Here is a 15170-nt window from a genome sequence, read left to right as displayed (position 1 = left end):
TGACATACACAGCAAACATGTAGGTGGATGTTTCAATCCCAAAAAAGATAAACTGAAGATACAGAAGCTTCACACTTCAACAAGAATTGTACAATGGCATAATGATGTTATTATGCAACAAAAACCATCCACCAATAAGAAAGTAACACAACCTTCCTGCACACTCATGAATTTCCATTCTTGACGATCTAAGTATGTCTAAAGTAAGTAAGAAGATGGAAAGTGTGTAAGAGGTATCTACTGGAAATACATTTTTAGGTAAGGGAAGTGTTAACTTCCTAGATAGTTCACATTTGTCTAAACAGAAAGCAAAAATTTACATTGATAGGGTGGTGGGACTGGTGTAAAATTTACCTAGAAGAGGTCTCTTCAGAAAGTGCTTGAAGAAAACCCAAGAAGTGTGACACCCAGTGAAAGGGACTCACACCCATGGGAAATGTCATTTCCTCTAGGATACACTCAACACAAAACAGAAAATAAGCACACACTCCCTACCATGCGCATGAGCAAAACAAGAACATGCCTATCTAAGTACCTGCATGTAAGAGGTAGGCAAATTAAAATACAGGAATGGTTGGAGCTTCTCAGATCTTAACTAGTGTGCACCTCATCTCTACCATAACACATTATCCAACAAACACCAGTTGCAGAAAGGCACTCAGATCTTAACTAGTGTGCACCTCATCTCTACCATAACACATTATCCAACAAACACCAGTTGCAGAAAGGCACTCAGATCTTAACTAGTGTGCACCTCATCTCTACCATAACACATTATCCAACAAACACCAGTTGCAGAAAGGCACAGAAATTATTAGCACATATTCTTTTCAAATATTCTAACAGACTCTTCAACCAAACAAAAAAGGTTCAAGAATTTATAATGTTTATATTGCCTCAGCTCCATCAGACTTCTGGGCCAACACCAGATGTGTGAGAAGAGCACAAAAATCACTACACAAAAAAAAATAATGTTGAGAGTGCACTTGTCAACTCAAGTAAGAGTTATCCTCTGCATTAGGAGGGCACAATGTGTTATTAATTATTCAAATGAATTGAATGGGAGATGATTGCATCAGCAAGGCTCACGTGTATAGTTGTGCATGCTAACCGGACAATTGTAGCCTTCAACTCTACTGAATAGATGGCAAACAGAGGTAGGCAGTGACCTATTTGGAATGAGACAGTCATATGGTGAAAAGAGTGCATGAAAAAGTTTTGTGAAGTAGTCCACCTGTTAGCTTGAATGATCTCATCCAGTAGAATTGGAAACAAATGAAGTGAGAATTAGAGAGGTGATGAATCTGATGGTAAAAAAGAAGGACCATCTGCACTGGCAGACCCTACCTATAAAAGTAAAAGGAGATTGTTCCTGGAGGAAAAGGAAGCCAAGGGAATGTAGGGAGAAGACAGAAATCCTGAAAGTGAGAAGTACAAGCTAAGAAGCAATAAATAGCATGAGCAGTGTAAAAAAAGTCTACCCAGGACTGAATGATTGAAAAAGAGTGAAATAGGAGGAAAGGGAAATGGGTAAGGTATATCCTCTCTAAGCAGACTAAGAGAGGAAGGAATGATAAGAAAAAATGAGAATATAAAGATGATAGAAAGGGTATGGGATAAGTCACTAGCATAAAAATCTGAATAACAAACTAAAAGTGATAGAACTTTCAGAATCTGAATAACATAAACTAAAAGTGATAGAACTTTCAGATTGCTAACAGCTCAAAAGAGTGCAGGTAAGAAAAGCATGCAGAATGACACTGAAGTCCCAGTCAGGCAAGGAATCAGGGCAAGTATGTTTATGAATAAAAGACTGGAATGATATGGAGGAAACTCCTTGTGGTATCAAGAAAGGATAAAATGTTGAAAACAAGGCTACCTTATAATTAGCACAGGCAGAGAAAGCTGGGCATAGAGAATGGAGTTTTTCAACAGAAGAACAATTAGGAGGAAGATAGCCAGCCACAGATAGACTGACATCAAAAGGCATTCCCTTCCATGCAAATAGAAGTACCAGTAAGAATGATGAGAAAGAAAAGGGTTACCAGATGGAAAAGTATGGTTTAACAGGCAATGGGTTAGACTAATCCAAATGTGTAGGTGAAGGGACATGATCCTTTGGCAGAATGGAGAAGGAAGGTGTTGAAATTACAGGGAGTATAACAAGCAGGGGAAGAGGGGGGTTGGGTCATCAAGCTGGCATAGAAAAGGAAAGCAATGTGTAGAGAGAAGATGCAAGGAAGATGTAAAAAGGATCAGATAAAGACAGTAGTATTGGGAACTGGAGGATAAAATTCATGCCAATAGCTTGCATATGCTTCCCAATGGGCAAGAGCAATCACAACTGTAGAAATCATGAAAGGGGATACAGAATGACTAAAATCAAGGAAATATAAATCTGATGAACAAGAAGAGTAAGACTTGGTGACATGGAAATGTATGTGGTTCAGGAATGGCAAACAAAAATAAGTTATAGTTAGGATTAAGAAGGAGGAAAGAATACGGCATGGAAAAGAAAATGCATAGTGCAAACCTTGAGAAATATCAAGACCAAAGAATACAAGAAAGTTTAAATTTATTTAAGAGAGAAAAGCTTCTACGGTCAAGGAAGGAAAATGGATAAAAAAATTCATCATTTTCCTTCATCCCACAAATAAAGGAAAGGAATGTCTGTTGAAGGGACTGAAGCTAAAGGCCCAGACGACATAAAAGAATGTATGATCCCCTTCACAATGATCACCACATCATCCACAGGGAGTGTGCCTCTATAAATCACAACTGTTACACAGTGCGTGTGAGGAAGTAGTTACTCAACTATAAGACGACACATAAACAAGTGTTCATAGTTTGAAGAAAAAAGGAAATTAAGTTCCCTAAGCATTACAAATGTTGTTAAATGCATGAAAGCAAAAGCACAGAGGGAGTTAGCATGCAAGGAAAAAGTGATAACCTCCTAATGGCAGAGAGATTCTGCTGCATAATAATGCCATTATATGGTAGCACAATTCACAAAATGCTCACAAGATTAGGTGGTAGTTGTTTAAGGCTAGTGGCATGCAAATCTCCAGGGTACACACAAAGCAAGCAGAAGATACCTTTCTGTATGAAGAGGTATGTAAAGTCTAAAAATCTTCAAACTCATGCATACACATGGTATTACACTCATTTATCACACTGATTTTTCTAAACTAATTTTTAAGTTAAACTATAATAAATTTTAAATAATACATCACAACTATTCAAAGATTATTGTACAGTGTACATGCACACAGATTCATATATCTTCTATCAAAGACAATATGAAAATTTTATCCTATATCTTATTAAATTATACATAGCATACATCACTGCTAAACTAAAGCTGAACCACTAAAGGTTGTGTGTTATAAGCACGTGTACAGTTTTTATTTTGTTTGAGTAGTTGTTAACACTAAGGTAACATAACATTTCCTGTAAACTGCAGTAAAGCACAAAATGTTTCACAAAATATATGTTTGAAGAATACAGAAACAACAGATTGATTAGTACTAAATGTACATACACATCTGTTGGTGATTACAACTTGGTAGTAGGGTTATTTCTGAGTTAAGTAAACAAAAAGAAAATGTGTCTTTAAAACAAAGTTGCTATTTTACAAAAGGGAAACTACATAAATTATTTCAGTAACTATACTGGGACTTTGGTTTTAATATTGTTAACACTGTATTACTTGTTTAGCAGCACAACTTACCTGTGATGAACTAACTATATGTCTCTTATCCAGTGACCAATCAGAACAAAGTACTTTGCCTTGGTGGCCTTTCAACACTCGACGAGGCTTGATGTTTGAAGGTGGTAAAGGATCTAGGCGCTCAGCCACAGTATAAACTAATTAGAATTTCATATATTTAAATTATATCAATTAAATAATGGAAGATATAATTTTCATATATAATTTCATACTACACAAATACATAATTAAACGTAATAGTATACAGTTATAGTTCTTTAATTACATTTGTGATGCAAGTTGCATACTGAAGCCTAAATTTTCAACAGTAAAATAGGTATCAATCTTCTGTTTTAAAAAACTTGTGCTCATCAGAGTAAAAATAAGCAAATGGCAGTAAGCTAATAGACCCATGAAAAAAACGAAGACAATTATTTATAAATAACCTTTCAATCTAACACTAACCTTGAAATTTGTAATTATTAACATCAGCAATCACAAGGAAAACTACGGTACTGTAAAATCAATTCATGAAACAGATATAAACATAAAATTGAAAATCTGTACTCATCACTTCTATCATTTAAGTCGTTATTACAAATTTTATCAAACTGCAAATAAACTTCATTTCTTAATGGTATTAGCTAGTCTATTCAATCCACTAAATATATCGATGAAATATAATTCAACATACAGTATTTTCCACATCACAGTAAATAAATACAGATGATTCATCCGTGTTTAACATCTCTCTGACAAGTTAGTAATTCAGTTTCACCTTGCAATTTTAGCAAACCGGTAATTACACATTTTATACCAATGAGAATAGGGCTAAAAAATATTCTGTACGAAGGATAACTAGACATGTACTAACTAATCATAAACATTCTTGAATTAAAAATCTGTGTACGAGATTTTCATAAAGTTACTCTTTTTTTAAATTATATATACATAAATCCATATAAAAACCAATGTGTGTCATGTCACAACATATTTGATTTCTCCAAACAGAAATAAAAAAAACAAAATTCATTTACTGAAACAGTTTTGGTTTCTTTTTTTGAATTTCTTGCAAAGCTATACGAGGGCTACCTGCACTAGCTGTCCCTAATTTAGCAGTATAAGATTATAGGAAAGGCAGCTAGTCATCACCACCCACTGCCAACTCTCGAGCTACTCTTTTATTAATGAATAGTGGGATTGACCTCACATATAATGCCCCCATGATTGAAAGGGCAAACATGTTTGGTGCGACCGGATTCATTATTGAAACAGAATAATTTAATTAGCATTTTGCCTACTATGATTAGTGAGAGTTGTAAAGCAACTATGAAATATTACAAGTGTAGCAAGTGTTAGTATAACAAGCCTAAAGTAAAGACAAAGTGTGGGATCACCTAACCTAGAGTCAAGTGCACAAAATTTATCATGAAAGTAAAAATACAGATTCAAATTTAAGCTTAAAGTTAAGCTATTTTCTGTTACATCAAACATTTTTAATAAAAAACAAACTTCTATTGATCAGTGGAGACTAAATTAAGAAATCAACACATTTTTGTTTAGTTTGTTGCCTATACATGTTATTTTATACTTTCAGTACACAGAATAACAATAATATTAGCTTACAGTTTTGCTACTAAGCAACATAATATAAAAGCCACTGTTGGAATGTAGTGTCAAATGCACTGGTTTTTCTATATATTGGAAGTTGTTAATCTAAATGATTTTTAACAATAACTATTCTATGAACGTGCTACAAAGGAAGTTACCAATGTTTGACTGCTTCAACTGCACTTATGCCTTTTTGTTGATCAAGTTTGATTTTTAAAATTTATTTCAGTTAGCTATGAAATGTGAGGTTAGGGTACTATGGAGTGGGGTGACAGTTCTTGCCATCATTTTTGATGGGCTGTATGCTAGTATGTATATATTTGTATTCATATAAAAACTAACAATTGCTATTGTCAGTAAAAGTGCTGATGATAAACTAGTCAGTCATAAATAAGTTGTGGGTGTAAGCACCGAGGTTGTTAGTCGATTTTCCTATAACAACTGGCTAGTTTAACATAAGTATTTGAATTTTGTTTAAAAGATGGGATGTCCCCAATGCATTTAGGTGTTATTACTGTAGGCATTATATGTTATGACACCACGTTGACATATGACTGATAACAGAAATGCTTATTTTGTAATAAGGTCATTATTTTTAACAATGCTTATTTAATTGCCTATTAACAATTAATAAAACTAACAGTATTACAACTATTTACACACACACACACACATATATTTATATACTCTGTTGTGAGCTTTATTTTCACCAGCCTGAGGTACCTGTCCTTTGTTTGGATTATGAACTGTAAAAACGTTGGGAGGATGATACAATAATACACAAATCCCAACTTTCACACAACTTGTTTATAACATAACATAATATTAGAATATCTAACTCAAAGTTTTGTATATGCTTTACAAAATTACTACATATATACTTAAAATATGGTATACCCTGTGCAATGACCAGGGTCAATTTCAAGGAAGGGGTAATGGCAAAATGGTAGTTGGTGTATCTTCTGTTACCCACTCCTTACCTTACTTTCAGTTTTGGTTCATGAGACACTTCTGCAGCCAATGTTCATCAGTTAAGTAATCATGTGAAATACTATAGAAGGACACTGAGGAGTCTGGTGTTAAAATATTCAGCTCAGTTTATGTATTACTGCAATGGTGATAATCATTTTCTTTTTTCATTGCTTTCCTCCATAGAGCATTAGTGCACTCTCCAAAATACACATATGTGCTCTCCTCAACACTGTGCATGTTGTGTTTCAGGAAATTTAACAATTCTTTTTATAAGATTGTGACATCATCTTTAAATGTAGCTAATGTTAATTTAAGATAATAAATGCTCAATAACAACAGTAATCAGGATTGGTGGTTGTAAACTCTCATTAACAAGTCCTTGTTCCAAACTATCATTTCAAAGATGGTAACAGCAACCTATAAGTAGGTAAATGACAGACAGAAACAGATTTTTGTTTTTTATATATATTGATTAGGCTCAAGAAACAGTCCTGTTTTTATATTTGGATACAGTTTTGTCCTACAAGAACCACATTCTATAGATCTTCTTACAACATCATATACAGACTCTGATACATTCTACATCTACATTCAGTAGCAGCAACCTTTGTTTCATCTTGATGTTATCTATCTTGTTCTACTCAAGCAGCAGTTTCTGTAACTGATTCTTTCATTCTTTCTGCCATGATTTTCTTAAGGCCCGGCATGGCCAAGCGTGTTAAGGCATGCGACTTGTAATCTGAGGGTCGTGGGTTCTCATCCCCATCACGCCAAACATGTTCGCCCTTTCAGCCGTGGGGGCGTTATAATACAACAGTCGATCCCACTATTCGCTGGTAAAAGAATAGCCCAAAAGTTGGCGGTGGGTGGTGATGACTAGCTGCCTTCCCTCTAGTCTTACACTGCTAAATTAGGGACGACTACCACAGATAGCCCTCAAGTAGCTTTGTGCAATTAAAATTAAAATTAAAAAAAAAAAAAAACAACAATGATTTTCTTCTTGTGTGACAGCAGTGCCATCTGCTGTCACTTGTGGTGTACTAGATATTCCATCCCTAACCTCAGCTTATCTTGCAGCAGTTTATTTTCAGTTTCTTGTAAATTCTTCCATTGTCTTAGCTATTTCTGATTTCTGTAAATATAATTACTTTGAAACACAGATGGCATCTTGACACACGTAGGTAGATATATAGTTTGTGTTTGTACTTCACAAATTTGACTTTTTGGATACTATAATGTAACACACATACGACTACTGTGTATGTGTGTATCACACAATTGAATTTTTTACTGTTGAGACAGGAAGCAATATGTGACCTCTGATGTAATAGTTTGTCTTTGCATGGTTAATTGATTGTCGTTGGCTGTGTTACAGAAAATGCAAGTTTTCTTTTGTGTGTGCAAAGTCATGGTACCATCTAGATGTTCTTAGATGACTGACTCACATGTTATAATTCAGTTGTCTACTAGAGAAAGCTGTTATGTATGGTGATAAAACTAAATTTAGAAAGTTTGTAGAAGTAGTCTTAGAAACTAGAAATTCTTATACTTAATAGAAATAGGAATTCACTATAAATACAAGAATCGATGATAGAGAAATTTTTGGTACAGCAACGTTTATCATATCAATGAGAGATAATGCTTCTGTCAGTTAATTAGTAAGTTAGGCTTTGTTAATGATCAAGGAAATTTCTTTTAAACATTGTTATCAACATACTATGTTTTAGAGTTTATTTTCAAAAGGTTTGTATTTGTAGTTAAACCTATAGGTGAGCTACATGGTTGTTGTAAAAATTAAAGAAATAATAATTTGTTACATAAACTGATTCTTACATCATTCTTACTAACCAATCAAAAGAACCTACCATGCAACAGAATTTTCAACACTGGTTTTAAAAAATGTGATTACTTCAGTGAAAATAAATTAAAACTATGATCGAACTTTAACCTTCACGGTGAACAAATGAACACAAAGTGGGTTATGATGGATGCTTGTTAGAGATGATAATGCTGTGGAAAAATAAAATAAAAAGAACAAACAGAAAAAGACATTAAAATAAGATTAAAAAGGACAAAAGAAAATCAGAAGAAAGAGAAAATTAAGAGACAGTCCAGAAGAAAGACATAATTAAAAGAAGAAAACAAAATTTAAAAAATCACATAAAAAGTGGTGGAAAATTAAAAGGGAAAAGTACAAAGCAGAAAATAATTTAAGAGTTCAAAGAAAGAGACATAATAATTAAAGAATAAATCTGAAAGATGAAAAGATTAATGAAACTATAGGTACAATGAAGGATGATAACAATAAGACGAAAGCAATACGGACAGAATGTAATGACAAAAATGACCGACAGAAAAACATCAATTAAACACAGAAAGACTGTAATGACAAGTTTGAAGAGTTATAAAAGAAATGATTACAGCAAGATTAATGCAGTAGCAAAGGACATCAGTGACAGAATAAAACATTTGTATAATGAACTGGTAAATAAAAATATCAAACTAGCTACACCCCCTTTTTGTAACTACTGCAGATCATTAAGAATTTTTTTTTAAAGAAACCACAAGTTTTGATTGCTTTGCATGTCACAGTCAAAAGTGTACACCAGTTATGAGTTTGGAGGCTCTCCACATCATCACAACCCATATAACCATTCTAGCCACGTTCTTGCCGTTGACCACGTACCTTGGCAACACTCTTGCAATATACTTTCCAATGTCATAAGTACAAATGATAGCCCCATATTAGAGATTATCTCCAACATAAAAATATTTTTTATGATCAGTGTGAGAACACTGAAAACAGATAATACACAACCTTCCCAAAAGCAATCAATTTTTAGCAACATTATCAATACCTAGAAAATACCAAATAACACTGAAATATACTGATACATTGCATTCCAAAATGTCTCTGTATGTCAGTTACAATGTTACACATTTTGCTAATTTTTATATTCAAAACTGTTTTAATATAACACATTCAACCTTCTAAATATCCCATACCAAGTAAATCTTGGTCCGAGTCAATGGTTTCACGAAATAAAATTATACAGTAGCAATTTAAAAATCATATGGGTCATTCCATGTCAAATCATCCAGGGGCCTGCAGATGATCCCTACAGAATGCTTTGAAAAAATTCATGTGCTCATCTACCCATATAATGAAAAACTGCCAGAGATTAGATCAGTATCTCTAATAGTTTCTGATTTACAGCCCTCTAAAATTTAATTACTTGTTTTTTATCCTACAACAGGGGATAAGTGAGAAAGATTATAGTCACATCAAACTGCAATAATTGTGACAATGAAATGTTTCAAAAACTGCTTTGATGATAAATTAGCCTTAATATCATCAAATAAACATTGCTTTGCAGCAGCTTGAATAAATTTCTGGAATTCGAGTTTGATTATGTTGAGATCACTTTGACTTAGAACATAGTGGCAAGCACTACTGCCTTGCATGGTAGGTGCACTTATCAAGCAATGAATATGTTGGAAAGGAATCCAGCTTTCATCTTTAAATTTCTGGAATTCGAGTTTGTGACCTTGCAGGCCACTACTGCCTTGCACGAGAACAGTTCGTTTCTTGATTTCTTCATAAATGACACCAACATATTGGAATGTTCATCTGATCTATCTTTTATGTTTCTCACATACCATTCATGATTGTACATGCATGCCACATATTTCCCTGGCTGATAATTGTCATTGCTATCATTAGACCCTATTTGAGCTGCTGCATCACTTTCACTGCTACTACCAACAGTTACAACTGTGTACACATTGTCATCTGATAGCCTTCCCATATACTATTTGTTGGTAGAGTGGGGAATAAAGCGATGATGTGATCTAATACCTGCCACAGTTTTGAATTTTTCAAAGTGCTCAATTAGATCAAACTTTACACAATTCTGCAGGACTGATTCCTGATTGACAAGAAAGAACTTAATGCCCTGAATGTGGTCCTTTGCCCAATGATACATAGCAGAGACCTTAAAATTTGATTATTTATAGGCAATTGAAAACTTGCACGAGCCACCAGCCTCTTCACCGTACCCTCAACTCCACAGCATGGACATTTTCCATGACTGGTGGCAAAAAAATGCCATTCAGCAGACAACTGATAATATTCCAAATGGTAGCAAGGATTTGCAAGATGTTTGAAATTCTTGAATTGCTGAAATAAATGATCTTTTCTGTGTTTGGATATTTCTGTTTGACATGGCTTAGCACTGTAGTAATGAAAGCATGAACAGCTACTATGTCATGTTTCAGACAATCTGACAGAACACACGTTATCAACACTGATATCTTCAGATCATGTTCAGAGATGTAAGAATATATGGTAAAAGTTGATTGGAATATTTCAATGGAATTTATACATTTTTTTCAAAATTGTATGGATATATTTGCACACAGTAACACACCTGAAGAGAAGTTTTTTCTTCAAGTAAAAACGTATGGTCAGAGGATACTTTAAAAAATTATAACTCCAAAAGTAGGTTAAACACCATCTTGATTTGTTTTGTAGATCATATTCAGAGATGTAAGAATATATGGTAAAAATCTGAAAAGACTGAATAACTGGTGACATGGTCAAACTGTGAGCTGAAGTAGGGCTATTTTTAGCTAAATCATAAAAAGTTGCATGCAACTAAATTTTTTTACAGGAGATCTAATAGACTTTTAATTACAACAATTGCTGATTTATCAACTGATATGTTATAGGAAATTAGAAAACAAAATTCAGCTTTGTATCATATTAAGTCTTAGAGCTATGGCTTATTAAATAAACCAGTGTTTTTTTACAATTTGAGGTTTTCAGGTGATTTACAGCCTCACTATGCAAATCCTACAAGAGATAAACTTGGTTTGAGACCATTTTTGAATTCTGTGAGATTAATTCAGTCAGTGTAGCAAATGTCAGTCTTCTACCACCATTACTCTTTAAGTAATTACAGCTTTAAGCAGCCAAAGTTGCCCAAAAATAAATTTGCCAAAAATAAAATACAAGTAATTAAATTTTACAGGGCTGTAAATCAGAAACTATTAGAGATATTAATCTACTCTTTGGCAATTTTTCATTATATGGGTAGATGAGCACATGTGAATCTTTTCAAGGCATTCTGAAGGGGTCACCTGCAGTCCCCTGAATGATTTGACATGGAATGACCCATATACTATGATATATACACATGGCAATTTCATATTTACTTAGGCCTAATAAAATCTATCATTCATTCTGTATTAATTTAAAACATTAGACATACATAACGTCTGGATGTTGCTGGTGAGAAAATAAATATACGCAAGTCATTTTTGTCCCTATATTCATGATACCCCAATCTCTGAGTTTCTATACACATTTTAAAATGAACAAATAAAATTAGTTCTAACTGTGGGAAATCGTGCAATAATTGTTTTCTCTCCAGGATGCTACTTACTATCTGGATGGTGATAATCATGTAAACTTGGCTCACCAAGTGCTCAAAAAAAATCTGTCCAAGAAAATCAAATCACTTCAAGCTGAGAAAAAACTAACTGGATTGCAAAACTGTTGGACCAAAGAAGTGACTGAACATTTATCTAGTTTCACTAAATGTTGAAAGCTATCCAAAAACATTTAAATAATTTAAAAAAATCACTCTTACTCATAATAAATAAGACACTAATGGTTCATATTCAAACCAGTATTACACGTTATTACTGAGATTGATTTTGTGTAAATCTGGATATATTTCACACAGTTCCATGAAACACGGGGATATCTGCAAATGGTACAACTTGCCTCAGTGAGAAATAGTTTATTTTTAATAATAAAAGAAAAAAAGTTAGCAAAACACAATATTCAGAAAGAAAAAAATGTTTAACTTATTTAATCATAAGAACTAATTAAATCAATCATGTAATTGCATGTCAACAACTATTTGCCAAATAGTTACACTGATTAGGCTGGCTGGGATGCAACGTTGTAGCAGTTTATGAATTACGTATACAAGATGAATTTTCTTCAACACCGTTTTGGGTAAAAATACAATTAAGCAACTGAATTGTAATTATCATGAATTTCATTCAGTGCATTTACAAATCAGATTTATATGCAATGATAACACAATATTATTTATTTACTGTCGTTTATCACTACTTTATTTGAATTAACTTTATTATTCAGTTACAAGAATTGGTAAACCAACAAGTCTTCTCATTTCAAAAGTGGGTCAGGTAACACCAGTGTCAATGAGAGAAATCTACAGTGGTAATCCTATGAGTAAAAGCATGGTAGAATCAACTGTATGTTATCAATTAATGAGGCTGAGGATTAATACATCATTAAATTCCATTAATTTCCTAACTCTAGTTGAGGATATATCCTTAGCTAGCAACAGTTATCCACATTCCTGATGCACACCACTTATAATACAAGTCAATTTAGACTTAACTCTATCCACTCACAGTAACTTATTCAAATAATTTTAATTTCATCAGATAATCCTGAAAAACATCTTTATCAGACACTCTAGAGTTAAGGATTCCCCATAACAAAATTATAACTCTCCTAAACTTCCTTTAACAAAGCTCAAATCCACCATTACATTTAGTAATATTAGCCACTATCCAATCTTCTCGTATCTAAATGAACTATTACAATTGAAAACAAGCAGTTCAGAAATCTGGTCATTTATGTCTTTGTTGCTAAAACACTAGGATTACAGCTGAGGATATTGTTATCAAATATAAAGGTCTTAATAATTTCTGAACTAATTTTGTTTTTCTAACAGTAACATTGTTGATCAGGCAATTTGATGATATAGTGTGTGAACACGTTCTACGTAGGTCACTTCCCAGATAAGTCCAGTGCTTACAAAAGCGTCATCCATTGATATAGCAAATGCAGTATGGTTTACATATTGTTATTTATTTTTCTTTGCTCTCACTCATAAATTCTTCAACAAACATATCACACACTCTCAGAATATTTCTTACATACAAATTTAAGGATGACAAATTGAGCCAACATATAATAAAAGTTAAACTTGTGACTCATATTATTATGATGCACCATATTTAAGCACTGTTAGTGTTACAACTTAATGTACCATAATTAGAAAATATTAATATAACTGTAATTTTAACAGTCTTCAGCAAAATACCACTTAAACCATTTTTTTTTTGTTTTTCTTTTTAACAAACATCACTGTTGGAGAGTAAGAAAGTAATGTTACTCTTTTTACACTACTAATATAACTTTTCTGGGATTTACTGTCACTTAAGTCTCTTAAAAATATTTTTTCTTTTACTTAAGTAAAACCATGAAATAATTTACTTTTATTCCACTGCATTTCTTTTACAATACTGATGTTACCTTTAAAACATAAGAGAAAATAACACCAGCTGCTATTATATTTTTTGTTTAAATCAATCAGAGTATGCTTAGGCTTTCAAATAAGAAAATCACAAACAGTGATATTTCCTGTGCTGTTGAGCAGGAAAAAAAATGCAGCCATTTTACATCTAGTGTTGTCTGCAACAACTTCATCCCACTGTGACCATCATGTCTGATGCATATAATGATCCATGTCTTTTTTTAAAAAGACTTATTTTCAGTTTTATTGAAAACAATAATGGGAAATTAAGTGAATTTGCATCATGTAAGCATTTGTTTAGTCCTGCATGGCTCTTGTTCACAGTGAAACTAGCTAATCTGTCCAGTAGGAACGTTGAAAATCAGCTGCTACTGAAACTAAACAAGTGCAGTGTATAAAAAACTGCACCACAGACAGTAATACTGATGGCTTTAATAAAAACAAAATAAAGGTTGTTGAATTTACATTTGATAATGCCTTTTGTGTGTGAATTTTAAGTTAAATGTAGAGTTTGTTATTTTGCTATCGTTGGTTTTGTTTATACGTTTTGCTTTATTGCTGCTTAATGTTTGGTACAGTTTATTTTAACTTAAGTAGCCCTCAACAACAGTACTTTTACTCAAGTAAACATTTTCATTACTTTACCCAGCTCCAAATTATATCGTGAACTAGTCACAATTGGCCTTGTGTCAATAAAAATACAGCGTCAAGCACAAAGGGTAGGTTGCAAGACTCAGTAAACGCAGAAGATGAGTACAATTACGTACGAACACAGCATTTTTTTATTCAATTAGTGTCACTTACCAGGTAGGTTTACACCTAACGTATAATAAAGTAACTTTCACTAACACATCTATAAAGTTTAATGTGCTAATAATTTTACCAGTATGACGAAAAAAAGGGAGTTTCAATATTACAACTTACTCATTTAGATAATTTATTTCATGTTTAGAGCACAGAATTTCTTCGACATTAGCCCAAAATTAAACATATTAATTGTAAACTTACGAGCTACGTCATTAAGTTTTTGTCTCTCTTCTTCTAACCTTCCTTTTAGCTTTTCCACCTCCTTACTCAGTGACTCTATCGTCTCTTCAGGATTATCAATTTCTACACCACTACCATCCGACGCCATCTTTAAGTGGTATGCAAATAATATGCGTTACAGATGGAGCGTTAGAGTTATAAAACAAATGTGCGGAAAAAGAGTTAAATATATTCTAACTAAAAGTTCAAAATATTAGTAAAAATCAAAATACAAAGATATTTATTAGAACTCACTTTCAATGTTTTTATATACACACACCAAAACATATAAAAATTTCTTTGCTTTTTTTTGCATCAAAATTGACCAATTGTTATATATATATAATGATACTGTTTTAATTTTAAACTTGGTTTGTATTAATGGAAAAGTAACACTTAAAGATTGAAGTAACGCTTTGAAATATAAAGATATTAGTAAATATAAGCACTCTAGCTCTAGAATTTTTTCTATTTCAAGTAGAATT

General features: G+C 32.9%; 1 protein-coding gene across 1 annotated transcript in view; it reads right to left on the bottom strand.

The window, feature by feature from the left end:
* LOC143249706 (guanine nucleotide-binding protein subunit beta-5-like) overlaps window positions 1-14817 on the bottom strand; it is a 48060-nt gene extending 33243 nt beyond the window's left edge. The window contains 2 exon segments of the mRNA XM_076500018.1: window positions 3731-3867; window positions 14668-14817. Of these exon segments, the coding sequence (XP_076356133.1) occupies window positions 3731-3867; window positions 14668-14794 (264 nt within the window). The 5' untranslated portion in view covers window positions 14795-14817.
* Between the last annotated feature and the right edge of the window lie 353 nt (window positions 14818-15170).

This window comes from Tachypleus tridentatus, chromosome 4 (assembly GCF_004210375.1).
Source record: "Tachypleus tridentatus isolate NWPU-2018 chromosome 4, ASM421037v1, whole genome shotgun sequence".
Taxonomy (NCBI): Eukaryota; Metazoa; Arthropoda; class Merostomata; order Xiphosura; family Limulidae; genus Tachypleus; species Tachypleus tridentatus.
Note: the sequence above shows the minus strand (reverse complement) of the source record. Positions and strands in the feature narration are given on the sequence as shown.